We start from the raw sequence: 23,395 nt of genomic DNA on the forward strand, positions 1-23,395 counted from the left end.
ACCGGCGATACTGATCAGCATTGTGCAAATCTATTCTCTCCTGTGCTGAGTTAATATGAAGCCATGGCTTGGACACCTAGCAAAGTATCAGCTTAAGTCCTAGTGTGTTAACTTCCAAGAGAAAGGCAAGTTACTATCACATTACTAAGTCACTGTCAGTGCTGTCAGGTGTCATCGCCGCCACCTTCTGTCCACGAAGGGCAAGCACAAGGTCATGGCCAAGACCGGGAGAAATGCCGCTTGTGTGTAAGGCTCCCGTTTGCCTTGCAGGTCAGCTGCCTGAGGGAACCAGCGACTCCTTTTTTCTTATCTGAGAGTTAAACAGACACAGAGAGACAGATGGGCTCCCATCAACTGGCTCATTCCTCAGATGCCCAGAACAGCCAGGGCTGGACCTGGAACTCAATCCAGGTTTCCCAGGTGGGTGGCAGGAACCCAATCATTTGAGCCATTACTGCTGCCTCCCAGGGTCTGCCCTAGCAACAAGGGAGTCAGCAGCAGACCTGGAAGTCAGACTCAAGGTGCTGTGAGGTGGGGCCTGGGCGTCTTAATCGGCCTCATTTTTCCTTTTCAATGTTTGCTCATTTTCTTCTTCTTTGAAAAGCAGAGAGACAGAGACACACCAACAAAGAGAGAAGAGGGCTCTTTTATCCACTATTTCACTCCCCTAATGTCCACAACAGTCAGGGCTGGGCCATGCCTAAGCCAAGAGCCCAGAACTCAATCTGGGCTCATATGGGCAGCGGGGATGCAAGGACTTGAGCCACCGCCTGCTGCCCCCCAGGGTGTGCTAAGGATGCCAGGATCAGAAACGGAGCTGGGATTCAAAGCCAGGCACTCTGAAATGGGATGCAGGCATCCCAAGTGGTATCTTCATGCTGCTCCAAAGGACCACCCCTTAACCAATATCCTAACCTCTAGACAAAGCGCCCCCCTCAATCTCCATTTTATTAAAGAAAAGAAAGAAAATGGTTTAATTAAACTGTTCCAGGTCACCAAATAAACGACAGAGCCAAGGCTATAAGCCAGGCCCGCCGGGGATACAGGCCCACACGGTCCGGCGCACCCCACCAGCATCCAAGGGGCCGGGGCCCTGCAACACCTAGGCTGCCTCGCACCGTACCTGGGCGCCATGCCGAGCTGCGACGGCTGCTCTCCAGTACTGTGGCCCTTCCCCGCCAAGCACTGCTCGGGCTTACTCTCCTGCAGAAGACAAAAGAGAAGAGTCACGGAGAAGAGTCACGGAAGCATCAAGAGAACGGGCCGTGTGATCACCTGCGCAGCACGGGGCCAGGGCCCTGGGAGGCGGTCCCGGCCCTTGGGGCAGCCTCCCTGGAAACGGCCCAGGAGGCTCTGGGCACATCGCTCGTTTCCTTGCTCGGAAGCATACGCAAAGAAGCCAAGAAATATGCTGGACAGAAACGAGTCTGTTTTCCGTAAGCGTCTGTGGCACCAAACCAAGCTCCACCATCTCTGTAGCTCATGCACATGCTCTATCAAGGGCTGCCTGGATCCCCCAAGTCTTTCAAAATATTGCCTTCTAATTGCTGATAGAAATGCTTGGAAATATCTCCACCCCGTATTTTGCTTGTGGGAAGCATCACTGTCGTCGTCAATCCCGCGTGCTCTTAATAGAAAAATGTTCCCTGGACGCATCAGAAGGAGCTCTCGATTTCTGAGACAACTGTGGCCAGTCCTCGCCTCTCACCCAGGAAGCCTGGGCAGGTCACTGAACTGCTAGACCGGCGCCCCCATCTGTGACATGGGCGGCAGCATCCACCCGCCGGTGCTGCTCTGTGTCGACGGCACCAAGGCTGGCACAGAGCAGGCAAGGCAGGTGAGGACGGAGACGGGCACCAGCCCCACAGCCTCCTGCTGTGAAAGAAGCCAGACAGGAAAGTTGGGGGATGATGACGTTCGGTGACATCTCTTTATCTCAGGTCACCTGGCCCGGTCCAGCGCCATATTTCAGTGGTGAAACGGAACGATGAAAACACGACAGAGTGACTGCCCTGGCACAGGATCAGCACACACTAGCTTCCAATACTCTAGTTTTTGATAAGCACACAAACTACCCATCTCTCTTATCCAGTTTTAATCTATCTGTTTATGTATTGAGACGTGTAACTTAGCCACCACAAGGAACAATTCTTTATCAGGCTAGCTCAAGCATACAGATCCATCTGAAATAAATGTCCTAGTTGTTTTTTAAAAAAAATATTTAATTTCATAAATGCCCCTTTCTTCATACTAGCACTTGCTCAATGCAAAATGGAGAGAATTGCATTGAGTCTTTGAAACATGTTTCTATCTTAAATTCTAGAATATTCTGCCCTCAGTAAGAGAACTGAGGGCCCTTTATGGTTTAAGTCTCCTGCAGTACAGCAAAAACGCTGCTCTGACTTGTTCGTGCCCCTTACAGATAACAGGGCAATCCGTGTAACTCAGGCTAACAGGAAACGTCAAAGCGTAATTATATCTCGAGAAAACCCTTCCCTTTGAACTAACAGAACACACCGAGTTCGCTCGGTTTGTTTTCTGATTTAAATAACCAGCTTGACTGTGGTCTGTGTGGTCTCTTCACAGCACATTCCAAAAGCAAACATCATTCTCTCAACAGATAGGTGCCAAAGCCCTGCTCTGGGGCCAGTGTGGCCAACAAGGCTGCCACGGGGGTCAGAGCCTGACACGACCTCTGCTTCCATGCAGTTTAAGGTCTGCGAGGGGACAAACGTTTATGGACTCGTGCGACTAGTTAAGGGTGTAATCATAAAGTCTGACAAAACTCAGGAAGCAAGGGTTCACGGGCGGAGCGAGGAGGGCCAGACTGATCCGCTGGAGAAGGGCCACCGGAGCTGCTCGTTCATCAAGGGAAGGGCACTGAAGGGTCTTCCGTGGGGAGGAAACAGCACGTGCAGAGGGCTGGGCAGAATGTGCTTGTAGATAGTGATGTCAAATCATGGGGGTGGGGAGGGATGAGGCTGGGAAGGGAGGTGGGGTGGAGGGCACAAGCCCCGCAGAACCTGAGTGGGGCACTGGTGTTTACTAGGACAACCCCTGGAGTGGGGGGCCGGGAAGGCTTGAGCTGATGCACCCACTCCAATCTGAAGCCAAAAGAAAACAAGCGAGAACCGTTTGGAAGCAAGCCTGGGAGAGAAGACGTGGCCCTGCCTGGCGGGAGCGGAGCCAGAGAGAAATGGGCCAACTGGAGAGGCAGGCAACGCGGGACAGGAATGGACCGGAGGAGAGGGAGGGTCAGAGCAGGCACCCGCCTGTCCACGCTGCAGGAGGGCAGACGTCCCAGCGATGCCCCGGGCCCAGAAACGGGCGTGCCAGCTCCTAAAGCACCCCCGGCCATGGCGACCCCGTGGCCACTTGATAAATGCACGCGGGGCCCACAGAGCCGGCCTGGACATAAACGGGGTGCACTGCATGAGCACAGGGGGTTCTGCCAGGGAGAGGTCAAAGGTGAAGACGAGGCCTGGGGGGGGCGGGGGCCAGGGGAGCCCAGCAGAGAGAGCACTTGAGCAACAGGCTGAGGAACTGCCCGAGATCTAAGGAAACCATAGGATTTAGAGATGAACCACGGCCACGTCTAGGCAGACCGAGGACAGCTGGTCCACACCACACGGACACCAGGGAGAGCAGTCTACACCACACGGACAACTGGGGAGGGCAGTCTACACCACATGGACACCGGGGAGAGCAGTCTACACCGCATGACACCAGGGAGAGCAATCTACACCACATGGACACCAGGGAGGGCAGTCTACACCACACGGACAACCGGGGAGGGCAGTCTACATCGCATGACACCAGGGAGAGCAGTCTACACCACACGGACACCGGGGAGGGCAGTCTACACCACACGGACACTAGGGAGGGCAGTCTACACCACACGGACAACCGGGGAGGGCAGTCTACACCGCATGACACCAGGGAGAGCAGTCTACACCACACGGAAACCGGGGAGAGCAGTCTACACCACATGGACACCAGGGAGAGCAGTCTACACCACACAGACACCAGGGAGAGCAGTCTACACCACACGGACACCGGGGAGAGCAGTCTATACCACAAAATGGATGCCGGGGAGAGTCAGTCTATACCACGTGGGCACTGGGGAGAGTCAGTCTACACCACACAGACACAGGGAGAGTCAGTCTACACCACATAGACACCAGGGAGAGTCAGTCTACACTGCACAGGCTCTGGGGAGAGTCAGTCTACACTGCACAGACACTGAGGAGAGTTGGTCTACACTGCACAGACACCAGGGAAAGCAGTCTACACTACATGGAATCAGGGATAGTCAGTCTACACTGCATGGACACTGGGGAGGGTCAGTCTACACTGCACAGACACCAGGGAGAGTCAGTCTACACTGCACAGACACCAGGGAGAGTCAGTCTACACCACACAGACACTGAGGAGAGTCAGTCTACACTGCACAGACACAGGGGAGAGTCACTGTACACCACATGGACACCAGGGTCAGTCTACACTGCACAGACACCAGGGAGAGTTAGTGTATACCACATGGACACCAGGGTCAGTATACACTGCACAGACACCGGGGAGAGTCAGCGTACACCACGTGGACACCAGGGTCAGTCTATACTGCACAGACACCGAGGACGGTCTACACCGTCCACACCCTTCACTGAAGCTGTCTCCCCCGGCAGCAGGACAGTCCCTAACTTTTGGAACACATTCAATCTGCCGGTGGCGCCCCCTCACGGGTAAGGAAACACCACGGGGAGGAAGTGACTCGACCTTGGTCTCTAGACCAGCCCAGGGGGCTTCAACACGTCCCCAGGAAAACGGGCTGGAAAGACAACTCGCGCCCTCCCTCAGCCTCCTGCAGACACCTCAGGGTGACAGAGCCAGGCTCCGCCCCTCGCACACCTGTGCCTGCCCCACCTGCCGCCCGGCAGCACTGGCTGGTGGCCACCCAGTCTCGTGGCTTCTGCTTGCTTCTGTTCCATGTGCGTAACAGCGGCATGGCTACGGGCACCACGCGCGGCTCCGCATCCCGGGCTTACCTCCTTGATCGTGGTGTTCCTCCCTCTCCAAGAAAACCACCATCTTCCTCCCTTTTTGGGCATCTTATCCCGCATGATAGCGTCCACGGTGGCCTGTTTTAAATGGATGGTAACATAAATAATGGAACCAAAAAAAGATCAACTCAGCACACTCAAACCAAAAGAAACACACAGGCAAAGCAAAGATTAAAAAAAAAATCACAAAACACAACATACTATTTGTGAATTAAAAATTTTGGAGAAGCAAAACCTGATGGCATCCAAAATTACATTAAGATAACTTAAGCATGAAGACTTAAGAAGGTGTTAAAAGAATAAACAAACAACAAATAAAATACAACACAACAACAACAAAAAAGAAAGCATTAAAAATCATTAGTGATGATTAAGACCAGTTCTCAAATTAAAGTAACTAACTGCTTAAGATACTATTACCCTCAATATGATTATAAAATAAAATACGCAATCATTAATACAGGACTCAGGATAACATGGTTTTAAACAGAAGGTAAAACGTGTTAGAATTTTTTTTTTTTAGTAAATGTGAATTTCTAAGTTTGTCAAACTGAACATTCACAGATGCACTGGATTGAAAATACTGAGTATTTAACTGAAAATTCATGCTTACACTCCAAGTACATTAAAGTCTGGTGGGGTCATGTGAAATACGAATTAACAATTATCCAGATATTTCCAGAGAACAAAATATCGATGTCAGTGCTGCCTAATCCCCCCTCCTTGGTTTATAGAACCTGCATGCAGCGAACCCCTCAGCCACTCATGAAAAAAAAAAAGTCGTGAGCCTTTCAACCCAACAGGGTTGCACCTGACGCCCAGTTCACTCACTCAACCTGAACGGTGCTTCTTTGTACCCTTGTAAGCTGGATTTACTTAACAACTGTTTTTTATTCTGCCAAGGGTCACTTAGCTATGTAGAACAGCATTTGCAGACACAAAATTATCAACTTTTTAAAACCAGCCTGCTGCAGATGTACCGAATTTCAAGTCTCGCCCGCCGTTGCCATGGCAGGGCTGGGCCTCATCCCCACCCCCAACTTACAAGATCCCTGCCGGGCACAAGTGAAGTATACTAAGACACAAAGGCCACAAACACTGCTCATAAGCACCCTAACTCATACAGCTGCTGCGCCCCGCCGCTGCCCCCATGCACCCAGAAATGTAACAAGCACCCAGGTTTAAAAACCGAAAGAAACTGACAGGATCACGCTCGGGGATCCCAAACTGCGCTCCGGAGCCAGGCCACAGCATGCTCAGGGAGAGCGGGCTGACTCCAGAGACAGCTTCACGCCATGCCCAGGCCTTCCAGCCGTCGGCCAGCAACTGGCTCACAGGTCCCCGGGTTCTGGCCGACGAAACCCGAGACCCAAGCCCCCTCCTTCCTACTCTGGACGTGGTTATAGCGGGAAGTGACCGGTACAGCAGCCGCCTCCTGACTGCAAAGGGAAAGCCAAGGAAGTGACAGAGGCCGACCCACGTCACTCCAGCCCCTGTTATTTAAGTTGCTTTCGGTCATTCTGTTTCCTGCCACTAAAAAATAACTTGAGGGACCCGACAGCCCACAGAAAACACACAACGGTTTCTGCGCCAAAAACTCCCCCTTCGTGACTCTCAAAGTAAAATCCAGGTGGGGCAAGGGTTTTAAAAAAAAAAAAAAAAAAAGGACTAGAAGGAAGCTGCCGGCACAATTTCCCAAGTTTTGGAAAGCAGAAGGCAGAACCACAAAGGACTGAAAAGCTGTCCCCACACCAATCATTTCTACAGTACAGACGCATCACAGAGAGAAAGCTCCCGGCTGACCCTAGTGAGACTCAGCCCATACATCACAGGCACCGATTTCTTTACACTTCAAGCCATGCGTGTTTCTTGTTCAGTAACCTAAATCCTTTAGCTGTGTTTCTATTACAATTGCTGCTGTGTTGGACTCATCTGTAAGAACTGAGACCCAGGAAATGAAACTTTGTACCCGGCCATGGATAGCATGAGGAGCCTGGAAGGGCAAAACTAAAACCACCCCGGAGAACGTGGCCTCGGCCAGGCCACAAAGGATTCTCAGAGACAAAGCCCCACGGAAGAGGAAGTCCCAATCCACAATCACAGCCCAGGCAGGCACAGACACCAGAGTCAGATCTGGGCGGGGGAAGGCCTTGCTGAGCCACCAAGGGTACAGCCCGGTCCCCCGGGGACCACCAGGAGCGGATAATCCAGCAGAAGACGCAACACTGCAAAGACCAGCGGTTCCAGGCAAACAGCTCCCCCGACAGGACAGGCGGGCCACCTGCCCTCCAACTCCACTCTGCCTGGCAGCCACCCAGCCCTGCGCTGGTCCCCCCTGGGACTCTCAGGCACAGGCTGATGTCTGCACACAGCAGCACCGGAGGCTGGGGCCTGGGCACTGCCAGCTCCAGCCCTTCCCGCAGCGACACTTCCACCTCAGCCTGGCCCTATCTGCTCTGTCCCGAGCACAGCGTTGGGGAAGGGACCCTGATCCCCACGGTCACAGTGGGGAAGGGCAGGGGAGCTTTCTAGAAGTCCTGATGTACACACTCACGAACTTCCCAAGAACGCAACGTGACTTGACTTTCGTGCGTTCTGAAAGTTAAGTTCAGCTGCCCAGGTTAACCCGAAGGCCTTCCTGGCATCCCCTTTGCCTTCTCATGCTAACGCTCACCTTTGGCAAAGGTTTCTGGAAGGCCTGCATTGCCAGGAGCAGAGGCGCCGCCGTGGTCCAATTATAGTACCTAAGCAAAACACAAGAGAAGTCAGGAGGCCCAGCCGCCCACGGAAGCCTAACGCCACTGGGTCCTGTCGTGGGAAACTCCAGACCCCAGGGAGGGCCTCAGGGGCTCACTCCTCCGGGGTGCCCCTCCCCTGCAGTGACTCCCCGCCTGCTTCTGCCCCCACGGCCACAGGGAGGGGCCCACAGCAGTCACAGCGACAGGACAGACACATACATGCCAGCTGGGCAGCGGCTGAACGCCACAGTGCACAAACCACCCACTGCTTGTGGCCTTCTGTGCCACACCTCAAGGAAACCCAGGTACCCAGACACCTGGGTAACTTCAGCGAACACTTAAACACCCCTGACCTCCGCTAAGAGTCTGCGAAGATGCCCGCACACCCTTGCCCTCAGCAAAGGAGGTGTTAATAAAGAAGCAAAGACGCAAGCTACTCGGCTATACCCCTGGCCGGGACAGACTTCACCCTGCCAACCACAACACCCGGCCCAGCCGAACATTAAAACCCGCAAGGCGAGGACCAGCTATGCGGGGATGTGACAGTAGGGCAGGGACAGTGGTGAACTCGAACAAGGACCTCCCGTGTTTGTGAGGTTTTGCGTGCGGGTCTCCGTGCTGGAGAGAATGACACAGCCCGGTATCGTGTTGCGGCCAAGGTGCCCGTCCAGAGCGACTTACTTATTCCCGATCTTGACCACGAGGTTGGGGTCGTCGATGATGGCAGGGTTGTCCACAAACTGCTGATACGACACGGCTTGTTCCAAAAACGCATCTGTGACCGGGATCCGAGAGGGTACGGGGAAAACAAAGAGGAGACTCGGGTCAAAAGGCAGGCCTGCTGCCGTCCTGGCTGAGCTGGGGGTACGCCTCCCCGGGTGCAGCACGAAGCCCTTGACTGTCATGTGAATTAAAAACATGTCACCTCAAAAACCCAGGAAGGGAGAGAGAGAACAGAGAGGCAAGGCAGGAAGGAAGGAAGTGGGGGGCGAGGAAGGGAAGAAGGGGTACCATTATAGTTGTAGAACTGTATCCACGAACTACACTGATTCTGTTCTTTGTATTATTATTGTATCATTTGCATTATATACTGATTCTGTTCTCTTTATATTAACATAGTACCATGAAAAAAATAAAGTATCATAGGGTCAAAAAAAAAGGCGTGTACTCCACTAGGGAGCGTTTTCCATGTTCCGAGTGCACAGACAGCCTAGGCAGGGCATCTGTACGCGGTCCGAGTTTGTCTGGGGTCATCACGTGCAGGCAGGAGGGGGCCAGGGCCAAGGCCGACGGTGTGGGGGATGGGCCCTTCATCACAGCCCAGACCTCCATGTGGCAGGGAGGTGTGGCCAACACACAGTTGTGTGTCCACATGTGGAGAGATGGTCATCGGGTTTAAGTCACATTTATTGGCGTGACCTCGGGCAGCGAGCCACCTCCACAAGCCTCGGGCTCGGTTCATGTCAGCAGCTGGCGCTGGTTGCTGTCCCCTGCAGAAGTCACGGTGATGACTGATGAGGCCCCACCCCAGTAAAGCAGAGGCCGCAGCTCGCTCAGGAGACCCCGGCTGCTGCCCTGCACCCCAGTCTGCGGGGGGGATCTGGCCCAGCACCCTGGAAGCCAGCACGCTTCTCCCATGCAGCTGAGCCAGGCCTGGAGCTCTGCAGCGCTCGGACTATCTCCCTCGCCCTAACCTGCACTCACTCCTTCCCAGAGGGTTTGCCCTCAAGGGAGCCACGTCACAGCGGCCACTGGGCACCCAGAACCACCCCCGTCCGCTGGTGGTGGTGTTGATCAACCCGGGGAGTCCCAATTCAGACCGAGGACCCTGTCGTCAGGGCCCCATCTATCCAGACAGGACGCACGCAGATGCCAGTCCCCAAGAGAGGACCCTCACCAGCCGCTTGTGTCCCGGGGAGGGGGCACCCACAGACCCTGGCCTCCTCGCACCTCTACCCGGCCCAGGGAGTACACCTGCCGCTCCTGACCTCAGGAAGGAAGGAAACCAGCTGAACCCAGCGTGCTACCTGGCTTCAGTTCCGCTCCGGGGAAGGGCCGGCTGGCACCACAGGTGCCAGTACAGGTGCCAGGCCGAGAAATGGCTGGGGAAGGGTGCAGGGCAACCAGGTCCGGTTCAAGACCTCGTGCACTGCTATAGCGGCTGACTGCACCGACAGTGGCCTTGGGCCTGTCTGGCCGTGCGAGCACAGTGAGACCCTGCTCCCTTCCAGCAGGGCTGGGAGCATGCGAAAGAACCAGCACCCTTCGAACGCAGCGAGACGCATTCCCGGCGTCCCCCTCAGACAAGCTCACCCTGCCTCGTGTCCTCGCAGCCTGCTTCCACTCTGCCAGCAGACTGTAGGCCCCCAGCCTGGAAACATGCGTGACCATGAGTGGGAAGCGACCCTGACAGCCCAGCCGCTGCCTGAAGCCACGTGTGGCCCACAGAACTCTGACTGCTCCCGGAAACACTTGCATCCCCCTGGCTTGTCATTTAACCACATCCCAGGGAGAAGCGGCCGTGGACGGAACTTTAGAAACCCAAGCTTCTGGCCTTCCGAGCGGCGGCCACTAGAGAGCGCTCTTGGCACAGCCGTCGCAGTACCTTTGGTGATCTCCCTGTGGTCGCTGAGGCCCCCGCAGAGGGAGATGGCGATGGACGGCAGGTCCCTCAGGCTGTCCGAGGTGCTCTCCACGCCGCTGTCGATGCCCGAGCTGCCCACGGACTGCGGGGACTGGTTGGCAGACCGGGTGCCGTTGTCACTGGCGTGTTTTCCCAGCCCCGAGGGATCTCCACTGTGAGGAGGAAAAGCGGACGCTGTTCTATGCGTCCCCACTCCCTCTCCGTCCAGGCCAAGATGCCACCCTCAGAGGGGCAGAGGAGGCCGTCTCAGGACAGATGTATCACCAAGACCAGCACACAGGAAGAGAAGGCGGAGCGCGCCACCTTAGGGGCGGAGGCTGAGGCCGATGCTGGCCGACTGCGGCCTCTCCTCGCAGCCCACACACCTCACTCTCCAAAGCCCTCCCCTCCCCTAAAGCACTGGGGTGCTGAGGATGGGCTCCCCAAGGGCCCCAGGGGTAATCTCTCCCGGGAGGGAAAAGAGCCCATGGCCGTCGCTTATTTGAGCTGTGGGTCACTGACCACTGGGACCTAACCTCAGGACCCTGTCCGGAAGGCAGAAGGGGCCACACGCCCGCACCTACAAGGATGCACACAGCTAAGTGTTTGCTGGCTGCCTTGTCCTTGTCCTTGTTAGAAAGGAACAGAGACAGGATCTCTCATCTGCTGGTTCACTCCCCAAATGCCTACAAATAGCCAGGACTGGGCCAGAGGCCCTGAACTCAATCCAGGTCTCCCATGTGGGTGGCTTGGGCCCAACTACTTGAGTTGTCACCTGCTGCCTCCCACGCTGTGTGTTAGCGGGAAGCTGGAATGAGAAGTGGCGCCAGGACTCGACTCCGGGCGCCCCAACATGGGATGTGGGTGCCTCTCCAGCTGGCTGCTTTCCGCAGCCTAACCTGGGCGTCCTCTCACTTTCCTATCAAATCCACGGGGAAACGGAGACTCCCAGACTAGCACTCTGATTTTTACAGGCGAGGATACGCAGACGAAAAGAAACCTTACTTTTTGGGGAAATACAGGGCCGCCACTTCCGGATCCATGTCTGTGAGGTCATCCAAGTAGACGCCGTCAGCACCGAGGTGTCTACTGCGTTTATCTGTGAGAGGAAAGGGGCAGAAAACCACGGTCAGAAAACCACGGTCAGAAAACCGGATGCTTTCTCTAGGAAGAGCACGTAAGCACGATGCGCAGATTTGCTGCAAGGCACCCAAACTGGCCAGCGAGCCACACAGGTAGAAACAGGGGGGATGGGCTCACAGCCCTGCCCACAGGCCGCCCCGGCACTGACCTGGGCCGGCCCCGACCAGGTCAGCCCTAGTTCCTTATCTGTAAAGTGCCTGGAGACAGTGTGTACTCTCTACCGAAGATACAACCACTATCACTATTGCTCTTATCACTATTACCGTTACTACACCAAACGCTGAAGCTGCCTTTAAGCTCCTCCCCATCAACACGAGGCAGGCACAGCACCCTCCAGTGCGCAGCCACCAACGCCGTGATGGTTTCAGACTTCCTCTTTGCTTCCGGCGGGGAACTATGTCATCGGCTCACACACACCTAGAAAGCTGCACGGGGCCACCTGGCTGACCGAGAGTAGGCCCGACAGGATGGCCAGCAGGTGCACGGCAGGCTGACTCACGGGGGTGGGGCACGCGCTGGCTGCCGACTCTGCAGATGAGAGGGGTGCACCAGGCAGCAAAGCCTCTTGACCTCAGCAGAGTGAGTCAGGCACAAATAACTAGAGAAAGCCGATGCCGACCTGAACTCCTGAGAGATGGAAGACGGCAGCTTGCAGCGGTGCGGGGAGGAGCCCCAGATTATCTGAACAATCCACTTTCTGAAAGTCGTGCTGCTGCAGGCTCAGCACCCCTGGCTGCGAGGAAGCCCGGCACACCACCCCACCACCCCCAAGCTTCCTTCCGTCTCAGGCATCACCAACTCCTGATCACTAAAGCGCCCAGCAGGGGGCGCAGGCTGGCCACTTCCCTGATTCACTGTGACCTGGGGAGGAGGCGGGGTCACCGGGCAGAGCCAGCCACCATCCCTGCACCCCTGCACCCCTGCACCCCTGCATGGCCTGCGCTGGGAGGCCACGGGTGGCGCACCTTTCCTCCTGGAAGGGGACTCCGTCTTGTCTGCCCTGGGCGCGGCGCTGGCAGAGGGCAGCTTGAGCTCCTCGATGGCGGGCAGGGGCGGGGCTGCCGCCCCCAGGGCCTCCAGGTCGTCTTCGGTCACAAAGTGCGTTTCCGGCTGGGGCTTCTCTGAGAGGGGGCCCCGGCCCAGCGTGGTGGGCGACTGGTCGCTGAACGTGTCTGAAGACTCGCTGTGAATGGCCTTGAAGTGGATTTTGTCACAAAGCTTCCTGCTGTTCAAAGGGCTGGGTTCTTTCATCTTGTGTGGAGAAGACGACTGGACCAGAGAGACAGAGAGAGAGAGAGATCAAGACAAACGGGAAGCCCTGCCGCCACAGGAGAGCCACACGTCATCAGTCAACACCTGTGGCAGGGACTTCTAAACCCCCAGGAGCCACCAGTGACCTCCACACCTGCCAGAGGGGTCCAGAAACCACGGGGACTCTTCCAGAGCCGCAGAACTTTACCGCGGCTGTCGGAGGGACGTGCGTGAGTGCAGAGACGGCCCCTGACCAGGAGCAACTCCGGCGCCCACCGGGAGACTGGACAGTGCTGGGCTTACACATCTGTCCCCGGGCGCGGGAGTCTGGTCCCAGAGGCACCAACATCCCGGACCTCGCCTGAGTGAGAGGCGGGAGCGGTTCTGTCCGGGGCTTCAAGGCCCCGGGCTCTGTGCACACAGCACATTTTGTTGGATTTGCATTTAGTTGCGATGTAAAAATGGAGACCCTAGGAGCAGCCCTGGCGGTTGAGAATGCGCAAACGCGGTACGCGCCCCTGTGCTGGAGGTGTCGGGCCCTGGCGGAGAGGCCTGACCCGGGCGAGGACAGGAGGCCCTGGCACAGCGCGTGGCGGAGCTGGGGGGGGCACTCACCTTGGCGGCCTGCGGCAGCTCTCCCCACAACCAGAGCATCTCCAGGTTGCCCTTCTGCTGTGTCCTGTCCGCGGACTTGCTGACCAATTCCGAATCACTTTTAGGGGTTGAAGGTCGGGAACCTGAAGGGCTTCAGGGAACACAAACCCACGGTTTAGGTGGCAGAGGACAGTGTGACGCTTTGGGCCCAGAAGAGGCACCTGGGCTGTCACACTTCCCCACCCCCACCCCAAGCATGGCCTCGTGACATTGCCCTCCTTTGGCCACCAGGGGGGCCTTGAAACCCGCACAGGTGGAAGGTGCACCCCAAAGTCAGTGGCAACCCGTGGCCAAGTTCAAACCAGAGAAGATGGAGGGAAGCCGCAGCCTAGGAAACGGAGATGAGAAGTGAAAGGGAACAAGAGTGTCCTCTGACCCCAGAACCACCTCGCGCCAAGCTCCACTCTCCCACGCTCAGTTTTCCTGATCAAATGTCTCTCAGCTCCCACACGGCCACAAAAGGGGGAGCTGCAGTTATATATCCTGTACCCAAAACATTTATAAAGCTGCTGGGACCACAAGGGGCACCACACATAAACCAAGCCCGTGTCTTGCACCCAAGGTGCCCCTGACCCCTCGGCCAGCGGCTGTGTGCTGGCCGTCTCTAACCTCACTCCCGGGGTCAGCCAAGGGAACTGGCCGGGAAAAACCCACGTGTCTACCAGGTGCCCACGCCTGCGGAAGCGCACATGGACGAGAACAAAGCGCCCATTCGGCCGTCTGTCCGCTCTGCCAAGCCACTTCCCTGGCAGAAGATGGCAGAGTTTCTGAAGGAGGCTAAGGCGGGCCCCCGCCTCCCCACTACCCGACACACAGCTCCTCCCAGCGGCTGGCAGGACCGCATCCGCACCTGGACAAGCCTGCAGCCTGTGGCCTGCAGGAACAGTGGGGGCCCTTGTGCTGTCTCCTGCGTCTGAGGACACGAGTTCCTGCCTGGGACGCGGCACTGACGGCTTACATGCCATTGTCTTCCCCTGCACCACCTTGCCAGGTCCTTGGTGCGCAGCCCCGGGAGAAGCCCTCGTGTGCTCACAGCCTCCCCGCCTCTGACCCTACAGCCCTGCGTTTCCCCCTAGGACCCGCTGTCCCTGACCTCCCCTTGTCCCCAGCTGCCCAGGGGTCCCCTCCCACCTGGCTTCCTGCACCTTGGGCGGCTGTGCCCAACCTTGGACAAGTCCGCGCTGCAACAGCGTAGAAAACGCAGCTCAAACTCTGAGTCCTGGGAAGGCCTGGCTGCTGCTACCCAGTGACAGTGGGCCTAGGGCTGGCTTTTCCCGCTGATGCTCCATGGTGAGCACCCTGTGCCCCCTTGCGTTCCAGGAGATCCGCCACTGCCACTTGGCCGTGCCACCATGCTAACGGGACAGCCACGGTCATGGGCAGAGGACCAGCCATGCTCCAGAAACCGGACAGTGACACAAGATGGACCAGGCTCAAAGGAAAGCCCTACACAGGGCTCTCCCACAGTGTCCCTAACTCCAGGGTCTCCAACATCCGGGTTCTTCCCTAAAAGCCACAAGCCCTGGCACCCACACTCACACTCGGGTTTGTGAGGTCACATTCAGAAGTAACCCAGCCTTGGGAAAGCGGGGAGCTGGAAGCCCCTCCCACACACAGCCAGGGCGGCACTGCCTAAGGGTTCTGTACACAAACCCTCCACCGCAGCCTGCCAGAAAGACGGTGTGGGGCTGCAGGCGCCTGGACAGAAAGAAAGGGCAGTCCAAAGGCCCCGTTATCAAGAACTAGACTACGGGTTGTCCCAAAGAGCGAACTTACAGCATCACTGGCTGGCCTCCCTACAGCATTCGTTAAGCCTGAAAAGCTTTCGGTATCCTCACCAGACGGGGTCAGCAAGTCTACGGACGCTGCTCAGCTCACCTCAATTTATAACAGCCTTCCTTTTTGCACAGGTAACCTCAAAAAAAGTACACCCTGAGGTTTGGGTCTTTAATCAAAACAAACAAACAAACGCAGCCCATCCAGACACTGATCTGGTCACAGCTTCATGGGCTAAACATCTCCGTGAGCAGGTCAAAGTGTGGACACATGGAAGGACTGGGGCAGAAATCCAAGCCCACTTCCCCAAATGAAAACACAAATGGCTAGCCCTCAGCCTCTGTCCTCCTCTGTTGTAGAAAATACCCAAGTCCATTACCTAGGCAGCCCTGCGGTCTGGTCACCCATTTACAAGCAAACCGGCTTAGGCCAACGTGGCATCATAAACACATCTGGTGAACCCATTTAGCAAACAACCCTAGACGCAAAAGATCCATCTTCCCAACCTGTATTTCATTCTTCTGTTTTTCGAAGCACTACACAGAATTTGGTAGAATTACACATTTAACCATAATATCCAGAGAGCGAAATCTAGAACTTTAGAAAAGTCTAATAATCTACAAATGCTTTAAATGAAAGGAAGAATCATAATCTAAGTAATCTGGTTAGTTAGCAAGATAGATTGGTAAAGAAGAGTTAGATGAAAATTTTTACTTCATCCCATTTATAAGTATTTTCTTCGTAAGGAATTTGATTAATGGTAAAATAAAATCACGAGGGTTAGACGGACATGTCCGTGACCAAGGACACAAGTGGAGAGAGAACTGGTCTACCTTTCAGGAGCATGGAGGTGGGAAGGCTGTGCAGGACAGGAGCTAGACAGGCCTCCCTCGGCTGCCACCGCCAGATGGGGGGGCGTCCTCCTGCAATCTATGGGGCTGCTGGAGCCAGCACGCCACACACGGTGAAAGAAAGGAAAAGAAATCACAGGTCAATTAGGTGACATGAAGCTTCCTACAATACTTGATTGCTCTCAACAATGACATCCGCACAAAAATGAAGATGCTGGGGCACCCACAAGCTGCCCCGCACGGTGTGTCGAGATCTCTACGAAATCACCGTGAATGTGCTCAGCCACACAGCAGGAAGCGGCCAGAGGACCAACCTCCTTTCCTGTTCACACACGTGACCAACAAAGATGGGCTGTCTGTGGTCATAGTTTACCACTCCACCAAACTACAGAATCCAAAGACTTGATCATTTGCAAGTCAATTGTTCTTTAACAGAAATACATAATCCTAAATATGCAAATAGAATTCCCTTTGACAGTGGTCATTATTCTGGACTTTCTTTTGTACAGGTAACCCCAAAAAAAGTATGTAAAATAGTACATAAAATTGTAGAGGTAACCTCAAAAAAGTACATAAAAAAAGTAAAGTAAAATATTAAAGACAGAAATACACTGAGGGCTGTGTTTAAAACACCTCTAAATTCTTAAAGCATAGCATTTGAAAAACTTTTCAACCTGTTAGTGGTTTCTAAATACTCCATTTTATCTTCTTCCTGAACTGCTGCTTTTCCCTCTAAAGGTTTATCCACAGACCTGGGAAAAGAACGGAGGAAGTTCTAGAAAGATCTTACATCGGCACTATCCAACACAATAAGCCGCTGGCTACAAGTAGCTCTTGAGCGTGTGAACTGTGGCCAGTTCTAGACATACAAACCACACCACAGATTTTAAACAGTACAAAAAGCAAATGGAAAGTATCTCAGTAATTTTTAAAAATACATTATACTGCTGAAATGATAATATTTTGAATACACTGGATCAAATGAAATATAACTGTAAAATTAATTTCTTCTATTCCTTTTTACTTTCTAAATACGGCTACTAGAAAATTTTACACTATGCATGGAGAGGATCAGTATGCCTCCACTGGACAGGGCTGGTCTCCGAGGCAGACACACCTGGATGAGGGGCTCTCATCACGGCCCCCGCCCTCACCCTGGCCGAGTGACCTCCGCTCTCAGTCTCAGGGCCTGTCGGCGGCTTCTCCGACCTCGGCTTCAGCACGCTCAGCTGACTGATGCTGCCTGGAGCAGGAGGCTACCCTGAGCAAACTACAGCCAGGAGTGCCGGCTGGATGACACTGGCCTCGAGTGGGAATGGGAGCAGTGCCGGCCCGGACCACCAGGCGCTCGAATGCCCCCACTTGAAACCAGGAGCAAACCCAAGGCATCGGGCGGATTTTGCAATGGCAGTCCAAGGAAGCTGCTGGATGTCTCTCCTCCCCTCAAGTGTGAATTCTCAGAAAGCAACAGCCCACCCCGAGCCATCGTGAAACCATAATGCTGTGGCCCTTGCTACCCAAGGACCATTTTTCTTTCCGAAGAGGATGACAGTGCCGCCGTTGAGAAGGCAGGATTGTCGTCTGTCCCCTCACCTGTCCCCTGAGGGCTTTCAAAAAGTTCATGGAAAACACCTGTTGTGATAAAACAACCCGGGACCTCTGAATATGTCTGCATCAAAATGGAAATCCCTAATCCCATTTTCCCATGAGCTTCTGGAAGCACCCTTGTAGTCTCATAGATTTTGCTGACTTTTAAGGAAGTCCCTGGGGTCCCCAGGAAGGCCACGGGCACTCCGGGCAGCTGCAGTTCTCCAAGCTCACATCTGCCGTCTAGAGCAACATGCAAGCTCATTTCGGGGAAATAAATATTCCTGCATTCAGCAGAAGGGATTGAGCGGGGAGGGACGGCGTCCACCCTGAGTGACCTCAGCGGCCTGACGCAACGTCCCCGCGTTTGATTTGTACTTTTTTTGAGGGCTGAGGATCAAAAGGGCTCTGCCACGTTGTGTTCCTGTTAACAGTCGGCGCACCTAACTTCAGCAGCACCTCCAGACAGCTCAGTCACACTGCTGCTCTGCAGGTGCACTCTATAGCAGACAGAAGTGTGCAGGCTTCTGAACCGCAGGGCTCTGTTTTCAACCCCAGTCTGTACCTCCTGCTCTAGCTTGCGTTCTTTCCGGTCCTCTTTATCTGCGTGCGTCGTCTGCTATTTTCTTAGGCAATGCTTCCTAGAACTGACGTCAGATCACCTAGGCCAGGACGGGCGAACCAGAAACACACACGCAAGCAACTCACCTGGGATTGGGCGACCACTCTCTGTCTGAATTAGGGTATGATGCCGACTGAGGGTAAGGTGAGACCGACGTGCGGTTTGCCGCAGGAATATCATCTTGGAATGGAGGTGAATCATTAGGAAGCGTTCTGGGGAAGAGAAAGATTCAAGTCCAAGAATTAGCAGTGACAGGCACATAAGAAAGTTCTAATTTCGTCTTGATTTTCTCTAAGTGCTTTGTAGATCAACACAATCTCGGCATTTTTCTGGGCAGTGGGGAGGAAAAGCATGCGACACAGGCACAAGGAACCGTGCTTGTGTGCTGGTGCCTTGGCTGACTCGTAAATTTACAGATGATTTCTCTAAGCCTCTGGACTCACACAGGAGCACAGAGAGCAATCTGGGCCTCACTCCATTATAGCACCGCCCCGTCACCTTTCACCTTACAGAAGCCCCAGAGAAACCAGCCCAAACTGGACCCACGGTGTTAGAAAACGCCAGCTGGGGACCTGGATGGTCACACACAGATCACGTCTCATAGAGCACACAGAACACGTGGCATCAACCACCTGCACCTCGTGACTACAAAGTGACTGCAGTCACCAGATGTCAGACACCCTCTTTCTGTGGTCTCCTTGTCACCTGAAATACCCATCACTAAGTCCTGGGAGGGAAGGTCAGGCAGGCAAGGCCAGGCATAAGCCCAGCTCCCCGGCTTCGGGGCCCACAGCAGACCAGAGGCTGTGACCAAGAAATGCAGTGCTTCCGATAGACATACCTTTAATCTTAGGAAAAAAATAAAAATATACTCTATTCTAGATTATGACGCCAAGGGCTAGTCCTGATATTCTTTATCCCTTCTTTATGTTAACGAGATATGAAATCAACTGTCAGAAACACGCGGGATACACAAATGTTTGAAACATTTCTTTAAAATGGAGTTTGATCACGGCCGGCGCTGTGGCGTAGTAGTCAAGCCTCTGCCTGTGGCACCAGCATCCCATATGGGCGCTGGTTCATGTCCCGGCTCCTCCACTTCCCACCCAGCTCTCTGCTGTGGCCTGGGAAAGCAGTCCTTGGGCCCCTGCACCCATGTGGGAAGAAGCTCCTGGCTCCTTGCTCCTGGCTCTGGCCTTTGCAGCCATTTGGGAAGTGAACCAGCAGACGGAAGACCTCTCTCTACTGTCTCTCCTTCTTTCTGTCTGTAAGTCTGCCTCTCAAATAAATAAATGGAGGTTTACCTTTAAAAACTGGCATTTTCCACCAAAATAGCCATCCCTACAAATAGAATTACGCTACACCGTGAGATGCAAGGAAAAAGAAAACCAAGGTCCATGAGACACTGGGCCTAATCCAAATTTAAAAAATTAAAACAGACAAAGTTTTCCTGGAGAGGCAACTGAGCATGGTCTCATGGCGTCCAACCTTAAGGCTACCCCACAGCGGCCCCTCTAAAAGCTGCACCTCCCAAGTGCCGCAGGCACCGCTGGTGCTCAAACAGGCTGCCATTCGTCCGGAGTCAGCCGGCTCAGTTCCCGCTGCTTGGCTCTGTCCTGGAGTGACGCCATCAGCCGGAGAGCTCCGGCACTACCGGCGGTCTCTCAGCCACCAGCCACGCCAAACCTTTACACCACACTACGAATGCGTCCGCGTGCTTGCAAACTCCAGTCTCCAATGCAGACGAGAACAACTTCTGGAGCAGGGGAAGGGGGGGAGGGGAGTCCGACACATCATCTCGGGACGCTCCCGCAGCCCGTCCCGCTCCCGCGCCCTTACCGACTGCTGTCCAGCAGCTCCACGTCCTCGTCGGAGCTCATCTCTATGGGAAACATGTCCTCGTCCTCCGACGTGTTGGCGGTGTCCTCCCTCTTCAGACTGTCCAGCTGGGACTTCCTCCTCCGCTTCCTCCTCTTCTTCCCTAAGGAGCCGCTCGAGGGGGCGTCACTGGGCAACGAGGCCGGGGCCGGCGCGCTGCAGTCCGGGCTCCTCATCCTCTCCACGGAGTTCCTTTTCAGCTGGCATTCCATTCTCGCGGCTCCTTCCGACAGGATGGGCGAGGTGGCCAAGTACGTGGGGATCACCTCCTGGGGACAGGAGCAGAGTCCCTGAGCTGGGCTCCAAACGCAACACTGCCACAGGCCCTCCGGGGGCCTGAGGGCGCCCAGCACTGCTGGGGAGGGTCCCGGAAGGCAGCCGGGGCTGGGCCAGGCCAACGCCAGGAGCCAGGAGCTCCCTGGGGGCCTGCCACAGCGCAGCAGGGGAAGTCCTTGGGCCATCTTCTGCTGGCCCAGGCACATCAGCAGGAACCTGGCTGGGAAGGACAGCAGCTGGAACTGGAACTGGTGCTCCCTGGGATATGGGCATCACCAGTAGCAGCTCAGGTCGCAGCCCCACAACATCAGCCCCATGAAACGTTCTCAGATGGACTGCGGTGAGGACGGTACACGGGAGGTGCCTCAAACATTTCATGGAAAACTGGGATAAAAAGCTAAGCTTATTTTGCTGCAAAAAAAAAAAAGGTTTGAAATCCATGCAGCTTCTTCATAACACACGTTTTCCACGAACTTTCTGAAGACCTGTTGTACCTGTAGAAATACTAAAAAAGCCACCTGACTGAGCATTTGAAATAAACTGTGTAGGACATGAAGTCTAGCTAAACAAACTTGTCTTTAAGAATCACAAATTTAAAACATTAAAAAATAAAATTGGGACTGGCATTGTGGTGCCATGGGTTAAGCTGCCCCTTGCAGAGCCGGCATCCCGTATCAGAGCGCCTGTTCTCATCCAGCTTCCTGCATAGGTGCCTGGGAAGGCAGTGGAAGATCCCACAAGTACTGGAGACCCTGCCATCCACGTGGGAGACCAGGATGGAGTTTCTAGCCCCTGGCTTCAACTTGACCCAGCCTTGGCTGTTGTAGCCATTTGGGGAGTAAATGGAGACAGAAGATACCCCTCCCTCCCTCCCTCCCTCTTTCTGTCTGTCTGTCTGTCTTTACATAGACAGATGGAGATATTTCCCTTTCTGTCACTCTGCCTTTCAAGTAATCACATAAAATCATTCTTAATGATTTTTCTTAATTCTTAATTCTAAATAAAAGTGATGTGGCCACTCACTAAACAAAAACTACAATTTCCAGGCCCTTGAGATTTGACACAGCAGACACTCTGTGTGTTCTGGACAACGGAAGGGGCCAGCACATGCCGCCAGTCCCTCCTCTGTCCCCCAGGAGGCAGCGCGCACACCGTGGCGTCTGGCTCACGTCTGCAGGACGAAGGGCACGCAGCCACTTGCTGTGCTGCTGGTGCCCACACGGCCAGCCCCATCCCCCCCCCACCTACTCCCCTGCACCCACTTCTGCTGCAGCTCCAGATAAGCAGGGCTCAAAGCTCAAAACCGGGAAGTGACCTTGCCCCCCAGCCCCGCCTACCTGATCGTTATCAGTCTCTTGAACAAAAAATGCTTCTCCGTTATCTCCCAATTTCATGTGCAGATCCACAGACTCCCCGTTGATTTCTATGTCAACCTGAAGGGGAAACGTGCAGAAACAGCAAGGATGGGAACCCGCAGCGGTGGCCTCAGCTGTAGGGACCCTCCTGAATCACCATCCTCCCGTGCGCTCCCCATCACTGCGGGGTTCTGTGCTCAGGCCCCCGGGGTGAGGACGGGACCTCCGAGACCACGGGGTCCAGCTCCTCCTTTCCCGGCTGAGGGGCCGAGGCCAGACAAGGGGAATGACGGGCCCAGGGTCACCCCTCTGGGTCAGTGGTGGAGCTCAAACTGCACCCAAAGTGTCCCCAGCCCAGTCTGTAAAATTTCACCTTGGAACTTGTGTCTGCCGCAGGCTGGGAGCCTGGAGATACTGGAGCAGAGAGCAAACGCTTGAACTCAACTCCAAGAACCAGCCAAGACACATCATTCCAAACTCCACAGGAAGCAGAGGCGTGAGACATACAATCTAATTTTTTTAAGTATTTGTTTCTCTCAATTGTCGTGGTAGACCCCCTTCCAAAGAGGCCACATCCAGGAGCCTGGCGCTCCATGCTCGTCCCTGCCATTCCCCATCCAGGAGGGAGCCCATTCCCCACCTCTGGGCACCTGCGGACCACTGTGACCACCCCAGCTCGTACAGCGTGGTACGAGCAATGCCTGTTCCCCACCTCTGGGCACCTGCAGACCACTGTGACCACCCCAGCTCATGGAGCACGGTGCGAGGGATGCCACACGGCCTACAGGGCTGGGTCACAGAAAGAATACAGCATCCACCGGGCTCCATCCCTCTGGAAATGCTCACCCTGGGCCGGCGCCGCAGCTCACTAGGCTGATCCTCCACCTGCAGCACCGGCACCCCGGGTTCTAGTCCCACTCAGTGCGCCAGATTCTGTCCCAGTTGCTCCTCTTCCAGTCTAGCTCTCTGCTGTGGCCTGGGAGTGCAGTGGAGGATGGCCCAGGTCCTTGGGCCCTGCACCCACATGGGAGACCAGGAGGAAGCTCATGGCTCCCGGCTTTGGATCGGCGCAGCGCACCGGCCGCAACACACCGGCCGTAGTGGCCACTTAGGTGGTGAACCAATGGAAAAAGGAAGACCTTTCTCTCTGTCTCTCCCTCTCTCTCTCTCACTGTCTAACTTTGCCTGTCAAAAAAAAAGAAAGAAAAGAAAAGAAATGCTCACCCCTACAACTGGCCACTGTGGTAATAAGGGAAGCCAAGCCACGGGGAGAGGCCAGGTTCAAGTAAGGGGTTTGGCCAACAGCCTCAGCCTGAAGCCCTAACAGGAGCCAGCATCAAGCGCCAGTCGCAGTGAGGAGTGTGTGCTCGGATGGTCTCGGCCCCCAGCCTCTGGGTCTTCCTGGGGTCCCAGACGGGCAGGGAGCAGAGACAAACCACCCTGTGTTCCTTGTGCAAATTCCCAACTCACAGAGGCCAGGAGTTCAATAACCAGTTGGCCTATGCACGGCATCTGAGAGTAATTCGCACAGCCATACTAAAGAGAATGAGCAAACAGCTTCAACAGGGAGCTCAACATCCG

The 23,395-nt window shown here is 54.9% G+C and overlaps 1 protein-coding gene across 20 annotated transcripts in view; it reads right to left on the bottom strand.

The window, feature by feature from the left end:
- Positions 1–23,395, bottom strand: part of LPIN1 (lipin 1) — a 125,094-nt gene that overhangs the window by 25,452 nt on the left and 76,247 nt on the right. For 11 of the 20 annotated variants that reach the window (XM_008254749.4, XM_051827803.2, XM_008254748.4 and 8 more), the window contains 13 exons: positions 21,797–21,892; positions 20,145–20,452; positions 18,392–18,517; positions 16,771–16,848; positions 16,079–16,186; positions 13,431–13,560; positions 12,530–12,833; positions 11,427–11,520; positions 10,404–10,594; positions 8,480–8,573; positions 7,735–7,804; positions 5,046–5,138; positions 1,124–1,203 (listed from right to left, as the gene is read on the bottom strand). In XM_008254749.4, coding sequence (XP_008252971.1) covers positions 1,124–1,203; positions 5,046–5,138; positions 7,735–7,804; positions 8,480–8,573; positions 10,404–10,594; positions 11,427–11,520; positions 12,530–12,833; positions 13,431–13,560; positions 16,079–16,186; positions 16,771–16,848; positions 18,392–18,517; positions 20,145–20,452; positions 21,797–21,892 — 1,772 coding nt within the window. The remainder of the gene's footprint in view (positions 1–1,123; positions 1,204–5,045; positions 5,139–7,734; positions 7,805–8,479; positions 8,574–10,403; positions 10,595–11,426; positions 11,521–12,529; positions 12,834–13,430; positions 13,561–16,078; positions 16,187–16,770; positions 16,849–18,391; positions 18,518–20,144; positions 20,453–21,796; positions 21,893–23,395) is intronic. The other 9 variants (XM_008254750.4, XM_070069446.1, XM_070069444.1 and 6 more) reach the window with 4 other exon arrangements.

This window comes from Oryctolagus cuniculus, chromosome 2, assembly GCF_964237555.1.
Source record: "Oryctolagus cuniculus chromosome 2, mOryCun1.1, whole genome shotgun sequence".
NCBI lineage: Eukaryota > Metazoa > Chordata > Mammalia > Lagomorpha > Leporidae > Oryctolagus > Oryctolagus cuniculus.